This window comes from Hippichthys cyanospilos, chromosome 17 (genome assembly GCF_059441005.1).
Source record: "Hippichthys cyanospilos isolate Australia breed blue-spotted pipefish chromosome 17, RoL_Hcya_1.0, whole genome shotgun sequence".
Classification (NCBI taxonomy): domain Eukaryota; kingdom Metazoa; phylum Chordata; class Actinopteri; order Syngnathiformes; family Syngnathidae; genus Hippichthys; species Hippichthys cyanospilos.
In genome coordinates this window covers 6,965,001-6,992,500 of record NC_142385.1, presented here as the reverse complement: position 1 = coordinate 6,992,500, position 27,500 = coordinate 6,965,001, and the positions used below count along the sequence as shown (strand labels likewise).

The window sequence follows — 27,500 nt, the reverse complement described above, 5'->3', positions numbered from 1 at the left end:
CGCCTGCGCTTGAGTGACCATGTTTGGCCCGAGTGCATTATGTGGAGGGTGCCAAATGTCCATCTTGGATCCAGGGTCTGCCTACCTTGCCTTAGGATGTGTGTGTGAGAGACTTTAAGAAGCAGCTTTCAAAATGAGAAATGCCCTCTCGCTGTTGTTTCTTTCAGATGACCTGAAGACGTGGGACAAACCGAGTTATACCGCCAAGATGTCTCATAAGGTAGGGTAATTATTTATTTGCTTTTAGTTTCTTTTTGGTTTAATTTAGTTTTTAGTTACATGTGTACACAATAATTTGATGATTTTATGTATCACAAAGAGTTGGAGGGATATGTAACAATTCAAAGACCAACAAAAAAGCTCTTGTAGATATTAGAGATGACTTACAGGAAGTCGACCATTTCTGAAATATGTCCCCAATTTATCTTTATTAAGAGATTTTATCTCACTGGGTTTTCTAAAGATGTTCAAGTTAAAAAGTAAAAAAAAAAAAAATGGCTTTTTATCTTGCCGGGGCGATGAGCTGTTGCCATATAAAATATGCGCTTATTGATTGTCGAAACATGCCTTAAAACGTGAAATTTTGTACACATATCAAGTCTGGCAAATAATCAAAAAAGAAATTCTATATTTGAGGTTTCCTGTGCTATTTTCCAAAACGTCTTATTAAAACATCATCTTCAAATACACACCAGATTAAAAGCTTTCTGCTTGATATTTGTTGGACAAAATTTTGATATTTTTATTTACAGCCCTTGGACACAAAAGTGCTCTATGAAGCAAATTTCAAGGTCTGGCATGGAAGCAATGACAATGAGTTAATTTCAACAGTTTGTGATTAATTATTTGCAATCGCCAAGCTGATTTCCTGCCCGGTCTTTTCCACTGCAACCTGAGATTGCTCCATTTAGTGCAAATCACGCAAAGCTGTCCTGCACCTGGTTGCACATTTGGCCAAAATTACGACACTCCGCGGCCTATGAAGGTCAGGACACTGAGATGGGAAAATTAACTTGTGGAGCCCTGGGACATTCGGGGATGAAACCCTGCACAAACGTGTGCTCATAAATAAATAAAAAATAAAAAAAAAGAGAGAGAGAGAGAAAAGTTGGAAAGATTTGTGGGTTTTCCCAGACTGCTTATGTTTCAAACGTGATGCTGGATGTAAATAGCTGTTTGCCCTTCACCGACCAGGAGCGGTGCCAAGCTCGGCCAAGTGAAGCCAGATGCCACTTAAAATAAAAGAAAACCTGCTGGGAAAAACCGAAGTCTGTTGTAATACTCTCGTAACCTTTGTTGCGGACCATATCTGTACTCTTCTAATCTCTCACCTGGAAGTCATCAGAAACAAAAGCAAAACACTTTGTCTGTCTTCTTGTCGCTCGTCGACTGCAAAGTCTCCGCTGACAGCCGGTGAGTCAGCGTCTCCGACAGCAGGTGACAAATGCGTGTCTGCTTTTCAGAATGGATGGCCGTCATAAAATGTGTATTTGCAGAGTATGGATTTCCTAAATCAGTTTGTTTGAAAGAGCCCAGGGTCCAAGCGGTGCTCTGAATTTTCAGGGCCAGAGCTCTTTCAAAATGGATCCTGCCTAGCGTGCGATGCAGCGGCCTAGCAGGATTAGCCCGAATGTCCAGATTACTCACTCTGGGACTTTCATACTACATACTTTTGTTCTCTTCCAATAACATCTGGAGACCCATACCTTTGCACCGGATTTCCCAAGGGCCTCAGTTGACTGTTTACAAAGTCTAATTCATCTCTGACATTCACACTTCACATCCAAGTGTTTCATAGTAGCAATATCCAGCCGTAAATGGAAATAAAATTAAAAAAAATAAATAAATACTTTTCTTCTGCGGAAAATCCTGCACTTGCATGGCTTATCTCTCCTTGTGTTCCTTTTACAATATGTACCGAGGGAGGTAGTTTTTCGACCTGCTCATAAATCACTTTTGTGTCTCGGGCTTTGAACTCTGATCAACAGGACAACCCACTACCTGATTCAAGTGAAGGGGTGGGGCCTCGCTTATTGATGTGCCTTTGTCACGATCTTTTTTATTTTATTTTCCCTACAACTGGTGTGGAACATTCGCTCTTATTCCCGCACAAAAAAACGTAAACGTGACTGCAGCGCTTTCTTTTTCATTTTATCCCGAAGGATCTGGATGATGGAAGCGGCGATTATGGCGGCAGGGTGAAGTGTCAGCCTGTCGACGACGGGAATGAAAAGGAAACGCCAAATCGGTAAGAAAATAAGTCTATGGTCTGTGCTCGCTTGGACTCAATGAAACCGTTTTTCATAATAGGTTCACACTCCGATAATTAAAAGCCAGCTATGATCAGTGATCTCAAATCATTCTTTTTACAGCATCCGTAATACATTTCTGAGCACATATAACGTTATGTGCGCTTGCCAGTCAAATGTTGTTGTCAGGAAATAATTGCTCAACTTTAACAGCGCTTTTTGAGTTAGCAGTGGAAGATGACGTACTGTATTACTGGAAACCATGATATTTGGCTTTACAAAAGTGGAGCGTAATGCAACATGAAGACAAACAAATGACTAATAACTGGATTATTATTTATTTAAATAACCGGAATCCTTTTGTTGAAACAAGTAACACTCGAGCCAGCAGATGTCAAAGAAAATGTGGTGTTCCGCAAGGCTCTATCTCTGGTCCAAAACTATTTCTAATGATAAATGATATTACAAACACATCAGAAATGTAAAAACTTCTATTGTTTGCTAATGACACAACTGTTTTTTTGGTGTCAACTGAGATTATGACCAACTAATTAGAACAATAAATTTACTGTTCTGGATTTACAAGTAACATACGTTAGCCATCAAATTTACCGAAATTACATTATTACAGAAATAACTTTTTCCAAGTCGAATGTTATTGTGTTGTAGGATACCTTTTATTTATTCATTTTTTTCCTTTACCCCCTTACACACAATTTTTGCTGTGTAGTCTGTTTTGTCCAATCGGAATAAGGCAGCTCACTTTGAAACGAAACAGCTCACAAACTCTGCTGGGTAAACAGATAACGGAGGTCATTCCAGGCCATCAAACGTTTCGTCTAGAGCAAATAACCAGACCGCTTGGACCTTTGCCAAGCTCGGTGGCCCAAATACCATTACGTTTTCATCAACCTTTGTTTTAAGTCCATTGTCGTCCTCAATAAGGCTGGAAAATGTGATTTGTTCTAGGCCTATCTACAGGAAAATGCATGAAAATGTACATTCAGTGGCTCCTCCCTTCCACCAATATTTATGAAAATCAGCCTTCCTGCTTTTGCATTTTGTTGCCAAAGGGAACAATATATTTTGCGGAAGTAACCTGGCTGAGCTTCTTTTCATGCCAAACTCCCATTTGATCTTTACACACTCGCCATGGTGATCTAAATCAGAATAGCAGCCTTAGCTACCGCTTTTTCGACTGTAACCTTTTACTTTGTGAGCGTCTGTAGGAAGGTTGAAGTTTTAATTATTCTCTTTTTTTCCAGTTTGAAATACAACTTTGTTCCATTGGTTGTTACATTGGAACTTCCAAACATAATTCCAAAAATAATTTCTGCCATAGGAAGTAATGCAATTGTTGTGATTTACAAAACTATTATTACCTATAAAGAAAAGATTTTATGAGATATTTTACAGTCCTTTAAGGGGAAGTCAACACCAAAAAAACCCCAACCCCAAAAATTTCTTGAGAATTGTTTTGACAATAATATAATATGGCGGTGAGTAATAAGTAACACAATACAACAATTGTTTAAAAATCGGCTGACTCGTGACTGTCTTTTTTTTTTTAACTTCTCTAAATAGTGCTCTTGGTTTAAAAATAAACCTTAGGGTCCCTAAGTTAGGGCAGTGGTAATCTATTAAATGTCCTCCCCTTTGAAACAACAGTGCCATCTAGAGGGGTTGTAAAACATCACAAGTGCTTCACGGAGCTTCGTTTATCACAATTTTTTATCCTTCTTAAAGGGTTAACCACCTGAAAATGGCTTCCCAGCTCCTCAGGACTCAGGTAAAGACCAATCATGGCTCCCCTGTTTTCTGAGTTTGGTCATGTGACATTGGCAAGCTTAGCCGTGATTGGTCGTTTTCTGAACCCTGAGCAAGTGTGATGTCATTTCATGTATGTTGTGTATTTTGTTTATAATCACTATTGTCCAATCCAGAAAAGTCGTTCAAACTTGCTTAGACATTCGAATTAAAAGTTGGTCTTTGTATACTTTTTTATTTATTTATTTATTTTAGTTTTTTTACTGAAAATATTGGCTCCGAATAGTTATTGGCCTCCTTGACCAGTAATCATCAGTATATGCCTCGAAAAAATAACTCAAAAGCTGTCCCACTTTTGAGCTAACCAAAATGTTTCCACATCTCACACTTTTTTCCCCTTAAATTGGTCAGGTCACCACAGCGCTCATTTCTTTTCATTTCGTTTCATTTCTTTTTTGAAACTTGAGGAATTGCAGCGTTCCAAAACACTCCAATGGGATATCTAGGATCTGGGCCCTATGCCAAGATTTGCTTTGGTGTTCTTGTCCTCATTAGGACTGTTTACGGTCATACTGATCCTGCTCTGACATTGATGAGTGCCCATTATTGTTCATGCGGTGCACGGAGTGATTCATTAGGGAATCAAGATGGAGAATTTCTGTAAGCCTTTAGGAAACCTTAATAACAGATAACAGATGCTATGATAGCAAAAAGGGGGCTTAAGCTAACCCTGCCCACCCCCCAACCCCCCTTTGCAGTTTTCCTATGTGTCATCATGTTTAAGCAGCAATGTTTCCATTAAAATTGGTCACACGAGAGCTCACGTCTTTTCTATGTGTTATTTCTGTCAACAGCAAAAAAATGGAGGAGACAGACACTGTCGAGGAGCCTCCCTTGATGGAGCAACGGGAAGAAGCACGGGAAGAAATAAAGGTTGGTTGCCCTGGATTTTCTTCCTTCGACCTTAGCGGAGTGCTCTTAAAGTTTGCACACGACGGCGATTGTCACATGGTTTTCATCACTAGGAACTCGGCGGATTCTGGTTTTAATTGGCTGATTTGATTGATGTGCACACTGTCATTTATGGTAAGGATATGTCATTTAGAGGAGGTGAACATTCTTCAAATGGCGCATCATCGCATATTTCATGTTATAGTTCTCCACAAAACATGACCACCCGCCCAGCTTTGCACTTTCACACCCGACCTAGCCGTGCCGACTCTTAAATCCGCACTCACTTTTGACCTTTGAACTGCAGCGGGATGCCTGCTGCGGTTCCAGCTGCGCTCTTGGCATTTAATCTATTTCAGAGTGAAAACATGTTTTTAAAGCACATATTCGTCACCATCTATATCATGCAGCTGGATGTATTAAATCTTCTCAAGCAGAATTAATGGAGTGTCTGCAACATGCTGCTGTTGACTTGACGCAACATGTGATTGTGGTTAGAGTTTCTGAACGGCACACGGAGATTTTGCTCCGAGACTGACAAATAATAACCACAGTAAACCCCCCATTTATGGAGGGGTTGCCTTAAGGAGCAACCTGAGACTTGTTTGAGGGTTTTTTTGGAGTAAAGTACTAAAATATATTATATGACATTAGGGATGGGCGAGTACCAAAACCAAGTATTTGTATCGGGCTGATACCAGGCCTTAGTTAAAGGTATCAATACTTGTGATGGAGGTTGATGCTAGTATCGGATGCGCTCTTGGAGCAGTTTTAAAATCACAAATTAGAAGATTAGAAAAATCGCTATTCATTTAATGAAATTTGAAGGAAAATGCCACACTGGAATAAGTAGGTCTTTTTGGGGGGCTCGGGATGCATCAAAAGTACAAGTGATTTTGGTTTTTGGTATTAGTATTGATGACTATAGAATTGGTTACTCACAATTGTGATGGTCTGAAAAAAATTGTATAAAATTAACCATCCTTTTGGCTTTTAATTTGAGATGCATCTGTGTAAGTTCTTCTATTAATGGTTTGTTAGCTTAATGGTTAGTTATAATGTGAAGTATTATTGGCAGGATAACAGAAATTAGCACTGATGGTAGAATGGTTATAAAGAAAAAAAATGGCTTCTTTATCACTCACAGTGCGGCATTACTCACAGCCTTTAGACAATTTTTCTTGCGATTTTGCACTATATCCTTCAGAAACCCGGCGTATTAAATTTTGTCCACTGTTACGGACATTTGTTTTTGGTTTATATCTTTTTACTCATTGGAGCTAGCCTACTAAATCTTGTGTGTTCTCCATAGAACATTTTGGCCTTTCCATTGATGTTACATGATTTTGGGTTGTTAGCAATTCTCTTTGCTGTCTTTATAAGACAAAATGTACACAAACTTTGTCACAAACGCAGAGGCTGGCACTCAGGAGGCTTTATACGTAAATAAAAATAAAAAAAAAATGTATTCAGACTGTAAAAACCAAAATAGTTAAAAATCTGCAATGTTGCTGGGATTTGTTTTCCATGTTACAGTCAGGCTCCAGGCATTTTCTCACTAATTCTCCCTTTTTGCGTCAAAACAACCCCCATCCCCCGTCCAGTTCATCTGGGCACCTCGCCGATGTAACCCACTAACCCAGAAACTCTTGATAACAGCAGTGAGTCACTGAAGCATTGAGGGAGTGCTGCTTTTGTTTACTATTCATTGAGCGTCTAGTTATAAAAAGGCTCTTCTTTGCCACAGGCGCCTTCGCTGCAGCGCCAGGACTCCGGGACGAGAGGCATCAAGGGAATCCTGAAGAAGAGCCGCTCCACCAGCGTGGAGTCCGACCAAAGCGAGGGCTCGGCGCACGAGTGTGCGCCGCTCCGGCAAAGCAGCGTCACCCTGAGTCACCCCGAGAGCGAAGACGCCGACGATCTCGATCAGGCCGACCCGGAGGAAGATGTCGACGAGGACGAGGAGGAAAACGACGAAGACGACGACGACTCCTTTCTGGACGACGTCACCGACGGAGGCGACTTGGCCGTCCAGAGGCGGCGGAGCGAGCGCAGCAGCGGCAGCAGTTTGGAAGAGATGCGAAGCCCCTCGCCCGACGAGAGCCTGGAAATGACCTCCACGGTATCTGAGGACACTGAGGAGATGGACAGCTTGGACGGAAGCATGGGTTCCACCATCAAACAGAGGTCTTTGATTGTTACCCATTTAACTACAATTACACCTCACACCAGCCAAAATGCAACTTCTGCATGTAGCACTCAATCATGAATCCTTTTTGATGGTTAACTAGTCACCCAAAAGGCTCAATAAAATAGCAAATAATTGCCATCGCAATTGTCACAAGCTTTTGCGCTCATCCGCAGCACAACATAAAGCGAAATGTGGAACTAGTTTGCTTACTTGGCCAAGTCTTTGTCAGCTACTGCATGACAATGTGGCCAAAAAATAAAATCACTATGCATTCTGGACAATTATGATCTTGAAACGATAAAGCCAACAAAATATTCAAAGGTTTGATTTATTAAAAGGATAAATCCTGTGTAAAAAATGTTCAACAATGATAGTATATGCTGATTTGATCTTCACATGAACTTAACAGTCATAACACGTGCATAACTTGTATAAATGTTACAATTGCTTTTCAATTCCAAAGTAGTATTTTTCTTAATACCAGGCATTTCTGTCTATTTTTCTTTGGTTTTCATTTTTGCTTTTTATTGCTTTTTTATTTCTTTCTTTGTCTTTTAATTTTTAAAGCGTTCGTGTAATGAAGGGTCATAATAACGATGGCAATGAATGAGTTAAGTAATCAGGGACTTTCGTAAACAAGTCTTGTGACCTACTCATCCAGCATTCTGCCATTCTGCAAAGCATCAATTTCACGATTTAGCTCATTTTTAAAATGAAATCAATCAAATTAGTTTTGTTTTTTGTTTTTCCCCCAGCCCTCATTTAAGATGAAAAATGGCATAAACCAGTGGAACTTTGTGAGTGGAGCCCAGTCATAATTGATTTTTGACGTCTATAGTCGTCAGTGGCACTGAATGAGTTAAACGTGTCATGAATATTTAGGTTGGAATGTTTTATGACATTTTGGGGCAGTTATGTGTAGTTGATGTTTTTATGAGGGGGCCCATGGAAAATATTCCCCCCTGGATTGGGGTCCCTGTGACCCAAATGGTTTCAGCTTTACAGGACTTCAAGGAGCCATATTTTGGAATTCGTACCCAAATGGATGCATCATGTTAGACCAGTGGTTCTCAAATGGGGGGTTCGTGAAGGCACTTCAGGGGGTATGTGCGATTTGAACAGGTTTTCTGCAAGGAAATTGCTTTTTAACATCATGACTGGAACATAAATTTTTTCATTTAAAATGAAGAACAATTTTATTGGAACATAAAGCAATTTATTGTTAATTTGTGTTATTGTGCAAAATGCAGAATGCCATTATTTTGTTTTATATTGATCCACATAGTCATCTCGGATGCAGTTTTCTTGCTGATGAGCCAAAAATAATACTGACAATGTTACAATTGACAATCTGTCTTCTGGAGTTAGCTTAATAAATACACCTAGAGACACCAGTACAAACATAGTTTCAAAGTACTGTATATTAAATCAGACATGCATGGCACCACATTTTGTTTTAAGAAAATATTTTCCTCAAAAATTTGCTTTGTGTTGGTTAGGGGGTAAACTGATGTAGAGATAATCACTGAGTAAAGAATTTGATGAAAGACATATAGTAATTATACATGTATTAATAATAAGTGTGTCAATGATGCACTTATTATTTTTTAATGCATTTGGTCTTCTATTTTCAGACTCGCAGACTTCAGCAGTGGTGACAGTGAGAAGAGGGAATGGACAAGAAAGTCCAAACCGTCTGATGTGATTCAGACATCGCTAGCTGATCGCTTCAACCAACTCCACGATGCTGAGAACGCCTGGAAGAAAAAGGTGAGGTTTTGCTATTACTTGAGCTATGAGTTTATGCTCATTATCAGGTAAACAGCTTAAAAACCGGCGGGGAAAGTTTCTCTCCGTGTCTTAGGGTTTTGCTATGTCAGCTTTTTGGGCGGATTCCCCCGCCTATGTGCACAACGTAATTTCTTGGCTGCGGACACATCGTTTTCCCCGCTTTTGTTTTTGAGCTGCTTCCAGGAGTGAGAGCTTCATTGGGCTTTTTAAGGGCGGTGCAGCACATTTGGGAGAAGCCATGCCAAAGATCCAGCTTTTAGCTAGCCTCTCGTCATCCAAATCAAACACGGCACCGTGACCACACACACACACCTGCGAGCCTTTCATAGTCACGCTTGCTTCTCCTGTTGTTTTTTGCCCTCCACTTCCCTCACTTCAATGTCGAAGAATTCCCTCTCTAAACAACTTTGTGCCAAATATAGTCATTCACATTGCTAAAGCGGCAATCTTAGCGCACGCATGTTTTTGCATCACACTTTTGCTGGTTTCCATACAAACAAGTGCATTGTGGTAAAATAAGAAACAAACCATAACACTACATAATCATTATGCTTCGGTTTGTCCAACTATAGCTTTCTGCTGTAGTGGTGGAAAAAGACAGCGCTTAGAATCTTAATTTGTGCATGCAAACATTTATAAAAAGCAGATTCTGAATGTCCAGCAGCAGTCATTTTATTTTACTATTACGCTGGTGCCTTGAAAAGTTTATTTTGTCAAGGACCTGTTTTATTTTAGTCGTAAATTTACAAAAAAACAACAACAACAAAAGAATAGGAGCAATGTCTACCCTCTTATTCCCCCACTTAAACAAATAAAGTATACAAGGTTGTAACAGTCCTCGATAAATTGACAACTTATCTAATGATTTTTGGCAAGCAATTAATTGTCTGCACACCTTTTTAAATTATATATTTTTTTCAAACATTCAGCTTTTATGTTGTTCAACAGTAAATATTTTCTCATCCGTTTCATCTTCCGTAAAAGCAGACTATCTTGGTGTTGTATCAAAATCATATATTTGTTTTTACTTTTGCCTCTTTAACAGAATGTTATGGATCAAATCATTACCTGCATCATAATTTAATTTTCCTTTTTTTTTTTTAAATAATGTCCTATTTTAAATAAAGAAATGCAAATTAAAACTTTTTTTAATCCGATTACTCAAAAAAAAACAAATCAACCGATTAACGGATTATTAAAATAATCGTTCTTTGCAGAGCCCACACATTTCATAAGTGTCATGACATACTTTTTCCGAACAATACCATCAGAAAATGCAATGTAAACATTCCCATGCAGAAAAGAATATACTGAAACAATGCATTTTGTATTCACTTTTGAAGAAAAAATGATGTGTTTCCCTGTCCACAGCTCATTTTGCCAACCCGCAGCAGACGTTTGTTGCTCTTAGGTTGATATGTGGCTGAGCAGGGAGATGTAACATGCTTGGTACACATCATGGCCATCCCCAACCAGCTCCAGATGTTTCCTGTTACCTCTGTGATATAGCTCCCTGCGCCACTGTCATGCTGGAAAACTCTGAAGAATGTTCATTATAGCTCTGGATTTGTCATTATAAATCTTACATAATGCTCAAAGGTTAATCATTAATGAGCTTCTGTTTAAATCTACAACTTTTGAGTTAGGAGAGCAATTCGCCTGGATTATTTTTTAATATGCACATAAATTGAATGAGACGAGGATTCAAAACATGTAGATTGTTAAACTCCTTCACAATTGTATGCTTTTGAAGTCCGGCTGTGACTCGGTGACCGGGCGCCCTGTCAAAACACCGCCTGCGCAGTGTGCGCCCTCACCCCTGCACACAGATAACAATCCCCAAAGATGAATGTTTTGCTGGAAATCTCCCCTGCGTACTGATTCTTGGATACTCTGTCAGATAGTTTTAATGAAATAAAGATGCTTTGAGTATCTGAGGTACGTAACTGTAACACAATCCTGCAAAAAAAAAAAAAAAATGTCAATTCACATCCATTTCCCCTGATTTCCTCTTGTCCTTGTTTCATTCTAATGTTTTCCTCTGTTAATTCCCACTTTTCCTCTTGCCACCTTTCCTCCCTCTTTGCCCCTCACTTTTGTAGTTCCCCACCACCAGACTCTACCCTTTTCTCTGACTTTGACACCTGCCTGTCCATCTTTTCCGGTGTCTTGAGGTGAGTGTGCAAACACACGCTGTGTGCCCCAAAAGGGGTAACATTGAGAGCGCCAAACAAACTTGAAACTATTTTATGTTTAATCGTTTAACATCCCCACAAGACAAAAACTGTGTAAAAACTCAAGCATAAGGTCGAACAGGGTTTGAATCGTTTTAAGTTGATTTTAAGTTGTTTTAATTCCTCACCAGTCACAATGCCCCATTTGTGGTGTGGTATTTTTAGACCAGATCCCACCTTCTCCATACCTGCCGAAAGGGGTCGAGTTCTGTGGTTCTCAACCTATGTTCCATCGAATTCTAATGGTTCTGTCAATTCGTCTTGGGTTCAGTGGAGCTTCCGACATTTTTTGGGTTATGGACTGGGTTTTCTTCTTTGAACAAGGTGATGTTCATACACTGGTCATTTATTGCACCAGTAAAATAAATAAATAAATAAGTAATGATAACTGTAATTTAAAAACAGCATATTCTATTGTTCAATAAAGAAGGGTTCTGTAAATATGCATATTCTGTATCAATACCAGTACTATACCAATTCAGGTTGAGAACCACTGGTCGTATTACCTTCAAAGATGTGTCTCATTGACTTAACTCAAGCCTAATTGATGCCAGTAAGTTTTTTTTTTTAAATGTCAGAAGCTTTTTTTGGCAGTGGGCTGATGTTATTTGTTCATTTATTTGCTTTATCGACAGAAGCCTATTTCCGCAAGCATCCTTTGAAATACTGTAGTTTAAGTTGTTAATGTAAAAATTGAGTTTAAGAAGGTATTGTCTACTCAAACTTGACTATTTTAGTCATTCTGCTTTTTTCTAAGACAAAATCTTTACCCAGATGTTCGGAGGTTCTTTTGTTTTGTTTTTTTAACTGTCAGGAATGTGGTCCATACAATAAACAGTAAAGGTTGTTTGTTTTGTGCATTTGACCAGTATTTGATTAAGATAAAAGTGTTAGTCAGAAATAGCCTAATGTAAATTCTTGTACTCTGTGTCATTGGCATTGGCTTAAAAAGTGTTAGGCTCTTGCTCAGTTTTTTTGTGATTCCACCACCAGACTACCACATTGCTGCTCAGTGCATTATTAGGGATACTTTTAATTAAATACCCATTACATGCACCAACTCATTTCCCTAAGCCGCACAGCGCCATTATAGAGGGCTGAGTAAAAAGTAAAAAGTTTTCCTGTGGGAGATACAAGCCTTTTCCTCTTATTCCTCCCCCTTGAGTCTCTGGGGTCCTGTTAGGATTATGTAGTATTTCCCCCTCTTTCATTGGGTCCAGAGATGGGCTTTGCCACTCGGCAAGTGTGTGAGAACCATTAAACGTGGCTGACATCATGCGACGATAAAGAGCCGAGTAGCCTCAAGCAACTTGCTGTTGAGGTCTTGAATGTGAAAACCAAAGCTAGCTTGCACAAGATCAGCACAAGATTTCAAAATTGCACTCTCGGGTCAAAAAATGCCTCATTTTAATGTGAAGGTCAAGTGTGTGCTAACCTCGCGTGTGTGAGTGTGTGCAGCGTGCTGGGCGCCAATCCAAAAAATCTGTTTCCACTTTTACCTTTTTGCTGGCAATTGTGTTTGAGTCAAAGCAGCGTTTTTGCATAAATTCGGAACACACTGGGACCTTTCTAAACATGTTGCTCACTCCAATTTATTTACTGACCTGGGAGAGCAGAACTCAAGATTTTTTTATTGCCAGCCTGTCAGAAATTAGTGAGGAGGGATCAGGAGGGTTCCTCACAGAAACAGTAAATTTAGTTTTTGACTCGCTAGCTGCCGCCAAGATTCAACTTTTGACCCTCCAGCTGCAAATTCACAGTTTGGCTTCCATCCTCTACATTGGGTGAAAAATGCAAATACATAAAGTTAAATACAACTGGACTGTAGCAACAAATCTATTGTATTGTGTTTATTGTACATTGTGTGTGTGTGTGTGTGTGTGTGTGTGTGTGTGTGTGTGTGTGTGTGTGTGTGTGTGTGTATATGTATATATATATATATATATATATATATATATATATATAAAAAATATTGTTTTGTGTGGAAACGAGTGAGTTTCTCATTTGTTTGTTGGTTGTGTTTTAATTTTATTTATGTCGTGCTGCGTTCACAAAACACCAGTAAACATCGACTCTAAGTTCTGCACAATGCGTCTTGAAAGTAATATATTTTCGCCCTTCAGATTTTTTGAAAAGGCCAATGCTGATATTCCTCAAAATGCCAAATATCTGCGGAGATAATCGGCCTCAACAATAATCAGTCCATCTCTTCTCAGTGGTGATAGGAAAAGGAAGCTTCATGAAGCACTTGTGTCATTTTTTTCGTCTCCTGTAGATGGTGCTTTTGGTTTAAATTTAAACACTAGCCCAAAATACCACAAGTACTTCTTAAAGCTTAATTTGTCCATCACTCATACAGACAACTCTTACTTTTTTTCTTGCCTTTAATATCGTGGCGCATATTGACATCCTCAAGTAGCCAATTCTTTGTACAATACAAAATGTATTGTACTAAAAAATTAAATACAGCTGAAATGCATCATGCAGTGATTTAAATGAACATGCTTTTTTTTTCTTTTTTTTTTTCAAGTGTACCGTATGTTTCTACCGAGTGCTACAAACACTTGTGATGGATTTCAAGCTGACAACATCTTTCTTTAAGTAACGCAGACATGCTTGTAACATGCATTTAACGTCAGATTGACAAGATTGGCTAATTTTTCAGGGGGGAATATGCCCTAATCTGATGCCACATTGACATTAGCTTGGCTACTGCTCATGGCTAGTGCTCCACATCTTTTTTTTCCCTCTTGTTTTAAGAACTGCAGACATCTGTAGATGTTTAACTTTGCTCGTCTGGCCTTCACGCTAAAGATGGTTTACAAGTCGAACGCCAACAAATGTCTTTCATTACTGTCAGTTACTTACTTCCATACATCAACACAAGCATGCACACATACTGCAATATACTATAATGTATGAAGTGTTCATTTTCCCAAATTCATGTTCAAATTTGGCATGTTTGAACTTTTGCAACAATGTGGTGTATCAACAAGGTCACCTCGAGTTGTTGCAATTACTCCCTGGTAGTAGCAAAAAGACATTTAGGATGAAAAAATGCTTCAGAGGTGAAGAACTGAATCATTAGTTAGCATAGCCATGGCGCCTTTGGTCCTTGGATGAAAAATGGTGTTCATTTGTTTTTAACTGGAGGAAATCAGGTGAAAAAAATGTCAGCAGCAATTAATCAGCAGGTTTTGGGTGATTAAGGGCCCGCGGGGAATTGAACGTTCCGCAACATTTCTCATGTGGTTTTTTGAAGTGAGCGTTTTAAAGCAGATTAGTTGTTTTTGGAAGACGCCGCTTACCACATTAAGAATCTGACGAGGATTCAATTTCACTCGGCTCCAATAATTACCAGGTCTTGTGGGACGTAGAGGTTTCTGACACGTGTAGCCTCGTTATCCACAGGCAAAGGTTTCCCAAATAGAGTTGGAATATTTCACTTCATTTAGCCTGTATATTAGCTCAGCTGCAAATAAGTAATTTTACTGCAAGTTAGTTAAGGAATATCGATCCTCACCATTTCAATCAGTACAAGCGTCTTTGTAAGGAAATGTAACCTTTTTTTTTTTTTTTTTTGTCTTTTCCCAAAACCATTGGAGCAGAAGTCCAACGTGGATGCGTCATCGTCCAAGATGTCACTGGCCGATAGGATGAAGATCCTCAAGGATAAGGAAGAGCAGTGGAAGAGTAAAGGCAAAGGAGCCGCCAACGATTCAGTTCAGTTCACCGTCGCCGGGCGCATGGCTAAGAAAGGTAATGCTTCCAAAACAATATCAAGACCGCAGACTTTTTTTATTTCCCCGATGATACAGTATAAGGCTATGTCCTGACTAAATGAAGCTCCTCACGTCAACTTAGTTCATTGATCTGGTTGTCTATTTCTCTCTCTCTCTGTCTCTGTCTCTCGCTATTTTGTTTTCATGTTTCATCAGGTCTAGTGTCAGATACGGGGAAGGGCGAGTCCCGTCTTACCCCCATGAAGAAGTCGAATGCCACACCAGTAAAGCCACTCGAAGGTAGTGACCACTTCCCCTTCTCATATCAATATATCTCTATGCACAAATGCTGCAGTGTCATGCAGATACTGAGAATGTTTGATTGCTTTGAAGAAATCTCCAGTAGAACTGATGTCAATGTGGAAGGAGACAAAAGGCTGGACAAACTTGAGTCCTTCCTCGACAAGCTTCACAGTAAAGGTATAATCGTCCTCTGCGCCCTTGACACCCCCCTCCCCATTCCAAACTACAAGATAGATCTCAATAACTGACCTCAAGCCATGTGTTTTTGTTTCTTTTTCCATCTCAGGCGTGAGCAAAAGCAGCACATCCACCATTGAAGTGACAGCCGAGGCCGAGAAAGAAGTGATGACCTTGGATGACGACGAGACCTTCGGCAACTTCTACAGATCCATCTCACCCTCAGCCCTCCAGGATGTCATCGTGACCGTGGAGGACCTGAGTCAGATCCAGGCCAACACACCCAAGTCCGTCCATTTCGAAACGTAAAAAAAACGATGGGAAACCCATATTAACAAATGACGCATTCCGCAGGCTCACATCTGCCGTGGCCAAGCATAAGTGTGCGGTGCGGCCAAACAGGAGGAATCAGGGCTCCAGGAACCCACTGAGAGCGCTTGCTGCGCGCAATGACATCCGGCAGGTGTACACAGAACAGAGGCTCAACATTGCCAAAGTGGAGACCAAAAGGATCCAAGTTGAGCGCAGTAAGAGACGGACTTCTTGTGCTTCAAGCCAACACACCTTTTACATGAGAAAAAAAATGTAATGAATACACTTTACATATACATTCGAGATGATCGTTATGATCATTATTCTGCCTGTTACTATATACAGTATGTTGTTATTATTAGTATCACTTGACGCATTTAGAACTCTTATTTCAGCCATGATGATTAATATTATTATCAAGACCACTTTCAGGCAGATACCAAGTTATACTTTTAATGCACAACATTTGCTCCAAAAAACAGACATAATTTTAAAGAAAAAGCTATGTATTTTTATAGAACATTTTTTCCTTCACGTTTGATGAAAATAATGACATTTTTCTGTTCTCCAAATTTGTAATTTCTATTTTGTGATTGTAAAACTGCTCCAGGAAAGTGTCCGAAACTTTTATCCGTTGCCGTGACAAGTACCAACACATTGATAATATACCCACTACGGCTAGGCAATATGGCCCAAATCTTGATTGTTTTTTTGTTTTTTTTCCCACCAGTCGTTCGGACATTAGGACTTCATATGAAGTAATAAATCCAGCAAACATTTGTTTAAAGCTTTGATTCATTAAAAAAAAAAATCAATCTTGTGGAAAATATATTGACAACAATAATGGATACTTTAAATCAGTTTTAACGTAGACTTAACATTGTTGTTAAATATCACAATGAACTCCATTCAATCCCAAAGACCTATTTTTACCTCTCTTTCATGTGTCTGGGCATTTAATCCTAGGTGTTTATTTAGTTCAGGTATTCGGGTCAGAAAATGTTGGAAATTAGTGTTGTAATTAGTAGTTGGAAATGTGTTATTTAGTTAGTGCCTGCTATAAACATTTTTTGCAAACCATTCATCTAGCATTTTGCCATTTTGCACGTCAATTTCACTATTTAGCTAGTACTTGTCTATCCCTAATTAATATTGCCAAGCACTTAGAATTATATTTCGTTATATTGCCCCATTGGGTAGAGTGCATAATCTATTTACAGGTATATGACTTAGGTTAGCATGCAGTACAAAAAAGGATGGCACTGAAAATTTACAATGGTTATACTGCCAGTCTGAAATGGTATGGGGAAAAAAAAAAGTCTAATATGCCTTCTAACACTCGAAGCCGTTCAGACTGAGCAAATTGTGGCTCTCGTGTCTCCCTGCTTACCTTCCACCTAGTGGCCAAACACTCCAACCTCGCAGACGTGGCCCTGGCGGGCTTGGCCAGCAAGGAGAACTTCCGCAAGGTCAACCTGCGCAGTGTCAAATCCACCGAAGTGGTGACCAACAACAGCGCACTGCCCTACAACAAGCTCATGCTCATTCGCATCAAAGGTAAGGAAAATTTTAAGTGTTTTTATGAGCATTTATGATTTTCACCTCATTTTTTGAGCCAATCTTTCGCTTGTCTGTAGGTCGGAGGCATGTGCAGGTTCGCCTGGTGGAGCCCACGTCCAAGTCCCTAAACAGCGGCGACTGCTTCCTTCTCATCACTCCCAAGCACTGCTTCATGTGGAGCGGCGAGTTCGCCAATGTCATCGAGAAAGCGAAGGTAAGCCGCCGCCTCACCGGAAGGGCTAACGGGGTTCGGGATTCGCACCAAATCCACTCTGCCGGCTGTCAGGCTTCGGAGATGGCGTCCTTCGTCCAGGCCAAGCGGGACCTCGGCTGCAAAGCCTCCCAGGTGACTGTGCTGGAGGAGGGCATCAACACCGAGAGCAAATGGGCCAAAGAGTTCTGGAGTCTGCTGGGAGGAAAGAGCCAATATCCAGGTTTGTACCGGTGTACGTCATTGATTACTTGAATCACATGACTTCGCCTAAGTCAGACTCAAAAGTCCGGGGGTGATGATTGAAACGTTTTTCAAGACCTCGAGAACCCCTTTAGACTATGAATTATTTTCTCCCTGACTTTTAAAGGGTGGAGTTTATTGTATATTTTGTTGCTATGAGGGATGTTTCATACCCCTTTAATCTAGTAAATGGAAATGAAGCTTCATGAAGCACCTGTTTTTTTTTGTTTGGTTTTTTTTTTTAAACACAAGAGCAATAGAACTATATTGAATCTCCCATCTATTTAACCCAAGAGTGCCACCTGGCAGAGTCCAAAAATATAAAAGTGCTTTGTGTGTCCAACACCACATTTTCCAGACTAATATCAAGTATAAGTATTCACCTTTTGAGTACTCATTGATATTAAGTATTGATGCTACCATTACAATTTTATTTTACGCCATGAAAAGAAATTGAGCAAACAACTGATGATTCTGCAGCTACTACCAAGGAAGACTTAATTTCAGTTATTTATTTATTTATTGCCCTTTAAGCATCAGTGGCTGGTATCGGCAGCCGACACAAATACCCAAGATCACAAAATAAGGCCAGTATCAGACCGATACTAAACCTGGTATCTGTATTCACCTATTCCTACAAAATACACATTACAAAAATATAGGTACAATAAAGTAGGCAATGATTGTCACTGTATAATATACACATGAATAAAGATATACATTTTGACACGCACTAATAAATCATTTTAGCCTTCAATACTACCGGATACCTTAAAATATGCCCAATACTTGAATTTGATTCTTGCCTATACCAAGTTGATAATGATGTTAAAATGAAGCTTCATGAAGCCCTTTTGTGACTCATCTAGATTGTGCCATCTAGAAGAGTCCAAAAATAGTAGTGACAAAAATATAAGTGCTTCATGAAGCTTTCTTTATCCATCACTAGTTCAACCCCTAAATGTTATCAGTTTGAAGTAATTGTTTTTGAAAATTACCGACTTGCACTCGCATGGAATTTGCCACGGCGACTTGAGCCTGATGGTAAAAACTAGAATCTGAACTTGTGACTTGCACATCTGCGGCGTTCTCCCTCCTCCGCTACTTAATGAAGCTCGCCAGTATTACTGCTTCTCAGCGTGAGCGTTTTAGCTTCATGGTTGCCTCCTGACCTGGAGGGCTTGTCTTGAATCCCCCCTGCTGCTCTGCACATATGCTCACCCTGCTCCCCTTGGTGTGTGTGTGTGTGTGTGTGTGTGTGTGTGTGTTTGTGTGTGTTTAACAGGGGCGGGCGAGCCAGAAGAGGATGAGCTTTACGAGAGCGGCGTGTTGGACTCTAATGGGGTCTACAGACTGCAAGGAGACAAACTGGTGCCTCACGAAGACGCGTGGGCCTCCATTCCAAGTGTCACCTTGCTTGATTCCAAAGAGGTGTTTATTTATTGAATTATCTTTGGAGGTTTGTACTCATGACTAACTCCCAATCGCTCGTCAGGTTTTGGTGTTCGATTTTGGCGGCGAGGTGTACGTGTGGACCGGCAAGGACGTTCCTTTGGGAGACAGAAAGGTTGCGGTCAAACTGGGCAAGCAGCTCTACAGTGGCAGCTATGATTACAGCAGCTGTAGGGTTAACCCCTTAGATGCCTCCTGCACCAATAGCGACGTACCACAGTGAGTAAAGGACTCCAAAGGTTGAGAACCACTGGTGTACAAATGTACAGTGTTCGCTTGTTTATTGCTGAGGGTACGTTCATAAAAATACCCTCTATAAGAGAAAAGATGAGGTTTTTTCTTTCAATTATTTATTTTTCATATACTGTACACTAATTTTTGCTGAATTTATTTATCATACTTTTTTCCTTTTTGTTTAATTTTTATATGTTTTTACATTGCTTGTTTTTTTATAATTACATTCTGTCGAAAAAAAAAAAAGAATTCAGCTACTATATAGTTTTTGTGAAATGTCTCCCCACACAGTATAGAAAATTAGTAAAATGATAAAAGGCATTAAGCTCTTTTCAAATTTCTCTCCTTGGAATACAATCAATTCAAACATTAATTGGTTTAAAAATAATAATAACAAGTAATAAATAAATAATAACAAGTACACCTTCTATAGAATTAAACCAAAGGCCAAAACTCACAATGGATGAGTACCCATACAAAGTATCGGTGCAGATACTGGCCTTTCATGGTACAGTATTGTACACTTTACGACTGCCATGTGTTGATTAGGAAACTAGACTGAAGAAATGAGAAGAATCATACATTTCCATTCATTTCAGGCAGTTTTTAGAACAACTGGAATTTTGGGATATATGGGTCAGATGCAGAACAAAAAAGTGTATTCTTCAATAGAAATCCAGACGTAAACCATAATGCAAATCCATGCAAAAAAAAAAGGGAGGGGGGGGGTGAGGGAACACCCTATTTGTTGTCTTGCTGCAGCCTCTAGTGGTGATGATATGCTACTGCAACAAAGGTTCACAACCCTATGAATGTGACTGTTCAGGCAAGGAGAAGGCCGGCCAAGTTGGACTCTGTTTGGCCGTCTGTCAGAACACAATGAGACGTCCCTGTTCAGAGAGAAATTCCTGGACTGGGCCGAGAGGAGGAAGGAGGAGGCTACCGGAACGGAGGAAGTCAAGGTGCACAAGCATTTATTTTAAATATGAACGCTGAGGTCATGCAATATTAGCTACTTGTTGGGACTGTGCCATTAGATGGGGAAATACTGCCATAAAACATGCAAATAATTGTGTCCTCAGAGCCCGGTCCACTCCAGCGTCCGCTCCTCGCCCGACCTGGATTTGCAGCCTTGCGACGCCAACGCGCTGCTGGAGAACGAGCCGCGGCCGGTCAGCACTGTGCTGGAGGGCGTGGATGTCCAGCGGGGCCACGGCGTGGTGCGGACGGAGGACGGGCGGCAGGCCGAGTTGTCCACGGTGGCCGTGGACGCCTGGCATATTAAGGAATACGGCGAGGAGGAGGTACCCAAGGAGAGCCTGGGACAGCTCCACGAAGGAGACGCTTACATCGTCCGATGGAAGTACTCCATCACCACGCTCGGTGAGTTCTCAAAAGAGGAGCGTGTGAAGGTACTTCAGGAGGTGCGTCAATGATTTGTCTCCCTCTAGTGGGGAAACGGCAGAAGCCAGGAGAGCTAAGTGCTGGCGTGGCTGGCCGTGAGAGGACGGCTTGCTTTTTCTGGCAGGGCCTCCATTCCAGCGTCAGCGAGAAGGGAACCTCGGCTCTCAAGACGGTGGAGCTTGGCAGCTTCAGGGGCTCGCAGGTAGGTCTTGAAATTCAAATTGAAAAAAAAAGTGAGTCAATATGCTCTGAGCGTATGAAATTTGCTTGATGATTGCAGGTGCTGGTGAGTCAGGGCAAAGAGCCTCCCTGCTTCCTCCAGCTGTTCCAAGGTGGTTTGATCATCCATAAGGGCAGTCGGGACGTTAAAAATGCAGGTACAATTAGCCGAAAATCAACTCTTTCAGTGCCGTTAATGGATATAGACGTCAAAAAGCAATTTTGACAGGGCTGGCTTGCATTGAATCAGTTCCTTTCTATGTCAAACATTGGCAGCCCTGTTCAAAAAAAAATGGACCTTTGACATCTACAGCTGTCATTGGCAGTGAATGAGTAGACCGTTTTTCCGTGAAATGGCGGTTACTCACTACTAGTAATGCATTTTTATTCTTCGTTATATGCCGATGACAAGTAAAATAATGAACCCGGTCGAAATGGATGAATGAATGAATGAAACTGTCCGAATTTAATCTAATACATTTCTACTGCAATTTTTTTAAACCAATACACCATCTAGAGGAGTCCAAAAAAAAAATCCCTGTCACTAGAAAACGGCCAAGTTGAATTTGTCTTGAATTCAGTTTTGCCAGAGGAGGGAGCCATTGTACCACAAGGTGATAAAACGTAATCTCGTGGCGGCTTCCCCCAGGAGCTTGGAGGTTGTTCTGCGTGCGCGGAGAGGCGGAGGTGGAGGCCATGCTGTTGGAGGTGGAATGCATGGGCGCCAGCCTGCGCTCGCGGGCCGTCCTCGTGCTGCTCCACGCTCGGGAAGCTCGCCTCTACGTTTGGCACGGCTGCAAAGCCCACGCCGGCGCCAGGCAGGTGGCCAAGAGAGCCGTGGAGCGACTGAGCCAAGGGTAGGACGCCGAGCGCAAGATGGGCACGGTCCAAGATGGCCGCCTGACGGTTTGGACTCTCTTCAAGGTGTCCTTCCGAGTTGGGCCTGAGCAGCGGCAGCCGCGTGAAAGTTGAGGAGATAGAGGAAGGGAGCGAGCCTGCGGAATTTAAGAAGGTTCTCGGCTTGCAGGACAGGAAGTCCTACGACTGCATGCTTCAAGGTTTTTTTGCCTTTCATGTCAACGTTCAATCCCAAAGACGTGTTTTTTTCTTTAAGTCATTAGTAAAGCAACTGAGTTACTTAAAGTGGGCGTGGCTACTTTCAGACCCCGGCAAGTACAATTACACCCCCCGGCTGTTCCGGTTGAGCGCCAGCTCGGGCGTGTTCGAAGGGGAGGAGCACCTGTACCCCGCCAGGGTGCCCGAGGGAGTCATGGCCATGCCCTTCCTCCAGGAGAACCTCTACTCGGCACAGCAGCCCGGTAACCCCGGCGCCCGCGTCCGAGCGATTCCTCCTCGCGTTTGCTAATGGCGTCCTTTCCCGCGCCAGCTCTCTTCCTGTTGGACAACCGCATGGAGGTGTACCTGTGGCAGGGCTGGCAGCCCGAGGAGGAGCCCTGCACGGGCTCGGCAAAGATGCGCTGGGACAACGAGAGAAAGTGCGCCATGGAAACGGCGCTGCAGTACTGTAAAGGTCAGTACAAAGGCATTTTTTTCAGTTTCCTTTTTCTATTGAGCAATTTTTGTTTTTGATAAAACTGCATTTTTCCAACTATAAAGTAGATCTGAAATCCTTTCATTTTCTTAAAAAAATTTACTGCATGTTATGCACTGTACATTTTTTTACTAAATGGTTAAAACATTTTTCAATTTTATATTTTTATCATAAATGACTTCACTTTTACTTATGTAAAAACAAACTATTGTAAATGACATCAGTATTATTTAAAGTATGTTTTCATCTTTCGTGTGAGTGTGTTTTCCATATATAAGGCGCACCGGATTATAATTAATGACATCTTTTAAAACTTTTTCAATCACAATATAATAACACTCAAAGTAATAACAATAATAACTCTAAACTCTCAATAGCATAATAACTCAGTCAATATGACTAACCTTGTTCAACTGTAAACAGGTACAGCTTACTTTATCAGTTCATTCCCCATCTACAAATCCCAATCTCAATATTGATCCATATATAAGGCGCACCTGATTATAAGACGCACCATCAGCTTTTTAAAAAAATACGGTACTTTATTAAGTGTATACAGCAAATGAATGAATGTGCATGTTATTTCGCCTCACAGAAAAGAGTTCTCGGCGCCCCCCTCAGGCGTATCTGGTCATGGCAGGCTGTGAGCCACTCACCTTTACCAACATCTTCCCATACTGGAAAAAGGACCCCAGTATCGCTTCCAAGGTTAGGCTCAATATTTTATTTTTTATTTTTTTTTTCAACAAGGAGCTCTGTGAGTCCCAGTTTGGACAGATGCCTCATGCTTATATTTTCTTTTTCAGATTGAGGGCTCTAAAAACAAAGTGACCTTAGTGAAGGAAGCACTGTCCAAACTCAGTAAGCTACAATACTCCATCGAGGAGCTCACCCGATCACCCCTGCCCGACGGGGTGGACCCTCTCCGCCTGGAGGATTATCTGTCCGACCAGGACTTCAAGGTACAAAAAATAAAAATACAAATAAAAAAAAAAAAAATCATCACATAAAAATGGAGTCCAACAAGCTTGTAATGTTTTTCTTGGAATTTGTTGTCTAGAAACTTCTGGAGATGAGTCGGGTGGAGTTTAACGCCCTGCCAAACTGGAAGCAGAAGAACCTGAAGAAAAACAAGGGTCTTTTCTAAGATAAATACATTCTTACCTTTTTTTTTTTTTTTTAATATTCCAGCGGGGAAAAAAAAAAATCTCATTTTGTAAACACGTGTACAGTTTTTATAGTCTTTTCTCATTTTAATTTTAGGCAATTAATCATGTGCAATTTCTTTTCTTAACGTTTGTTTGCGCTTGTGATGTGTTCTACGTTTATATTGTGTAATAATATCTTAATATACTATGAGTGTATTGTTTTAATCCAATGAATGTTGCTTTTTGAAAAAAGTGAAATCTAAAGCCTTTGTTACACCTGGTGTCCAATATTTGACTTTAGTCACCCGAGGCCTTGCAACAAAAGACATTGCTTGACCCCCATATTTTTTTATATTGTTTGGTGGTAAGTAATTATGGGTTATTTTTAATAATCTTGACCAACTGTAAAAAAATTTTTAAAGACTTGCCAACAGTGTTCGTGTGAAAAACATTAATCGTATACGCTTGTGTATGAAAAGGCTCTTTAAGTATGTTACATGTATGTTGCGTAACTTCATAACCACTGTATTTGTTTGCTATTCCGCAATATTATGCTTTTTTGTTTGTATAAAACTTATAAATGGATGGCAGTTGTTATTATTTTTGGCATGTGAAAACAAACATGAATAAAATGTTTTTAAAAATGGTTTGACAGTATTTCAAATTTTGATCTGGACATGGTAAAGATGAAAGAATTCTGCTGTCCACTTTTGGCATTCAAAGTCATAAGTCCGAGTAAGTATGTCCCAATAAAAGTTGCAATTCTGGCTAAACCTGAAGTGTTTTTTTTTTTTTTTCTCCCTTCTTATCTGTAGATAACTGCAATGTTGGTCTACGTCCACCAGGAGGAGATATGTGATCTCATTTGCACTCTGCTGCAGGTTGTCTTTCCTCTTGGTCAATTTCAGCAAAGGCTACAAATTAGTCATGAGAAAATGAAACCTCATGAATTTTTTTTAAACAGAAGTACAGTCAAACGTATTAAATTCCGCCCGCCATCTCAAAGGAATAAAAAAAAATGTGCTTCATGAAGCTTCGTTTCGGCCGTTCTGCTGATGTGTGATAGCACTGATTTTCTGTCTAATCAGATACTGTCAAATATAGTACCAATTACTTACACAAATACTTTTAATGTCTACTATATCTTTATTTCAAATCATAGCTTGATGAAGTGAACAAGAAAGAGTAATGTCTTACTTTCAAACAAGCACATATGCTTTTGTAGTATTGGCTAGTTCAAATTGAAATTCCCAGTAAATAATTAATTATATAAGTGTGTTGGTGCATCCAATTTTTAAGAAGGCTGCAATAGATATATTTTCTAGATCAGCAGTTCTCCAATCTGTATACGTGTGAATTTTTTGGGATTTCTGCAGGTAACAGCAATGGCATAACAGAATGTAGACATTTTTCTTTTCAAATTAAGAGCAAATGCATTGGAACATGAAGTAACTTTTTTTTTTATCCAAAAATGTTTTATGACGGATAGTTTTTTTTTTTTATTCCATCTTTATTTTCTGCAAAATCTATATCATTTACATATACATGCGAATTTAACTGGATTTCTGCAGGTAACAGCAATTACATAACAGGATTACATATCGGGATCCAGACAGGTTCTCTGCAGAAGATAAAGAATAGCTACATGCTTACAAGTTTTGTTTATATATATATATATATATATATATATATATATATATATATATATATTGAGCTAACGCTTCCAGAAGTGTAAGAAGCGCCACTTATTTGCGAGCTTATTGTGACAGCCCCTAAAATGCAAGTATGTGCCACCAATGGCAATGGGAGAGGTGATGGATTTAGCCTGGGTTCTTAGCCAAGCTATGGAGTGTTTTTGCTCGATTTTTGAAGGCTAATTTTTATATGGAAAATAAAAACCAAACAGAATGAGTTTCACTTGATTTGAGCATTTTTGATTCTCTATATTTCCTCAGGCAATCCATCCCTTTATCAACTTTGTGCACAAAAGGAAAGTAGGGTGACAATTTCCAAGCCAAAGCTTTGGAGCGCACAGTAGCTGTATGCATAAACACACATACACACACACGCACGCGCGGCCACACACGACATCAGCAGTGACATCAGGCCGGCTTCCTGCAGATGACAGATTGATTGAAACCTCCAAGTGCACCTCTCATCCATCATTCCGGCCCGTTTCTCATCCTCCAGCTGCTCAACTTTCCTCATTTACGTCACGGTGCGCACACACACGGCGCTCGTGTTATGATGGAAACTCCTACACGGCAGCCTGGTGGACACAAACAAAATGAGTCAGTGCTTTGGCATTCCAGGATAAACACATGCTGGGTTAGTCAGTGGCCGTGACCCGCCTCCCACCCGGGCCGCATTGACCCGGCGCCGACGTGCTTTCATCAGGTGCGTGCAACTTGGCAACGGTTTTTGATTTTGGAAAGAGGAATAAAGTAACTTCAGCGCGTCTTGGAAAGTCTCACTTTTCGTGACTCAGTGCAGTACATCAAAAAAAAAAAAAAAACTTAGGAAAACACATACTAATGATTTACAGTAAATGTCCAGAAGTAATGTTATATCATCTGTCTATCTTGTGAAGACAAGATTAGTGTAGCTCCATCTTTTGTTTTCAAGTAGCTGTTGCTTCAAGGAATTGAAAGCAGCGAGCCTGTGTCTGATATCAGTGCTATTCGTTACCCTTTTCATGCCAATTTTCACCATGCGTTAGCATCAAGCTAGAGAATGAGCTTATGACATTGTTTTTTAACACACATTTAATTCTTCTTTTTTGTTTGTCAATAAATGTAGATTTAGGTAGGTCGGTGGGTACGTTGGTATGTAGCCAGGTTGCTAGCTATATATGTTGCTAAATACCTTGCTAGCTAGGTTGCTAGCTCGCTAGATAGCTTGCAAGTTAGCGAGCTGGATAGGCTGCTAGGTAGCTCAGTAGCTAGATAGATAGTTTGCTAAAAAGCTCAATTGCTAGATAGCTAGCTAACTTTAGTTAGCTTAGTTAATACATGAATAGGTTGCTAGATAGCTCAGTTGCTAGGTAGCTTTCTAGTTAGGTTGCTAGATTACTAGCAAGATATTTAAGTTCCCAGATTGCTTACTTGTTCATTAGGTTGCTATTGAGATTGCTAGGTTTAGTTATCTTAGTTACTACATAAATAGGTTGCTAAGATAGCTCAGTTGCTAGGTAGCTTTCTAGTTAGGTTCCTAGATTACTAGCAAGATATGTAAGTTCCTAGATTGCTTACTTGCTCATTAGGTTGCAAGAAAGCAACCTTTCTAGTTAGGATGCTAGATAACTAGCTTGCTGGATAGGCTGCTAGGCATCTCAGTTTCTAGATGGGTTTCTCGGTAGCTCGTTGCAAGATTGCTAACTGCTAGCAACATACATGGATGGATAGATGAATTGCTTTTTTGCCCTTTTCACTTTCCTCAGTAGTTTCTCTATTTTGTTCTTAAGCATAATTGGATAATATCCCATGCAGTGGAGAAGTACACAAACCACTTGAAAATGTCTTTTTTACCCATTGCAAACATTTTACCAATGATGCGTGCCGCTTCCTGAGAAAATTGATTCATCTGATTTCGACCTAAAACGACTGGCTAATTGTCTCCAGTGGGTTTCCTTTTCCTTGACAGACAGTTGTAAATATTTCTGCGCTGTCACGGCGTATAAACAAGAAAAATCTCAAGCATTTCATCTGCAGCGTGTGCCATTGGTGGCCAATTAAAAGTGACGTCTAGCGTAATCATGATGAATGTGCCGGTGCGTACACT

General features: G+C 40.3%; 1 protein-coding gene across 1 annotated transcript in view; it reads left to right on the top strand.

The window, feature by feature from the left end:
- svild (supervillin d) overlaps positions 1-24,366 on the top strand; it is a 45,150-nt gene extending 20,784 nt beyond the window's left edge. The window contains exons 4-29 of the mRNA XM_088439447.1: positions 168-220; positions 2,163-2,248; positions 4,871-4,949; positions 6,715-7,154; positions 8,793-8,928; positions 14,792-14,942; positions 15,122-15,205; positions 15,299-15,385; positions 15,495-15,672; positions 15,740-15,912; positions 17,099-17,254; positions 17,335-17,471; positions 17,544-17,691; positions 18,997-19,142; positions 19,207-19,382; positions 20,224-20,359; positions 20,480-20,780; positions 20,849-21,003; positions 21,082-21,178; positions 21,670-21,877; positions 21,945-22,078; positions 22,184-22,339; positions 22,408-22,551; positions 23,168-23,280; positions 23,379-23,534; positions 23,633-24,366. Of these exons, the coding sequence (XP_088295573.1) occupies positions 168-220; positions 2,163-2,248; positions 4,871-4,949; positions 6,715-7,154; positions 8,793-8,928; positions 14,792-14,942; positions 15,122-15,205; positions 15,299-15,385; positions 15,495-15,672; positions 15,740-15,912; positions 17,099-17,254; positions 17,335-17,471; positions 17,544-17,691; positions 18,997-19,142; positions 19,207-19,382; positions 20,224-20,359; positions 20,480-20,780; positions 20,849-21,003; positions 21,082-21,178; positions 21,670-21,877; positions 21,945-22,078; positions 22,184-22,339; positions 22,408-22,551; positions 23,168-23,280; positions 23,379-23,534; positions 23,633-23,719 (3,917 nt within the window). The 3' untranslated portion in view covers positions 23,720-24,366. The remainder of the gene's footprint in view (positions 1-167; positions 221-2,162; positions 2,249-4,870; positions 4,950-6,714; positions 7,155-8,792; positions 8,929-14,791; positions 14,943-15,121; positions 15,206-15,298; positions 15,386-15,494; positions 15,673-15,739; positions 15,913-17,098; positions 17,255-17,334; positions 17,472-17,543; positions 17,692-18,996; positions 19,143-19,206; positions 19,383-20,223; positions 20,360-20,479; positions 20,781-20,848; positions 21,004-21,081; positions 21,179-21,669; positions 21,878-21,944; positions 22,079-22,183; positions 22,340-22,407; positions 22,552-23,167; positions 23,281-23,378; positions 23,535-23,632) is intronic.
- The last annotated feature ends 3,134 nt before the right edge of the window (positions 24,367-27,500 follow it).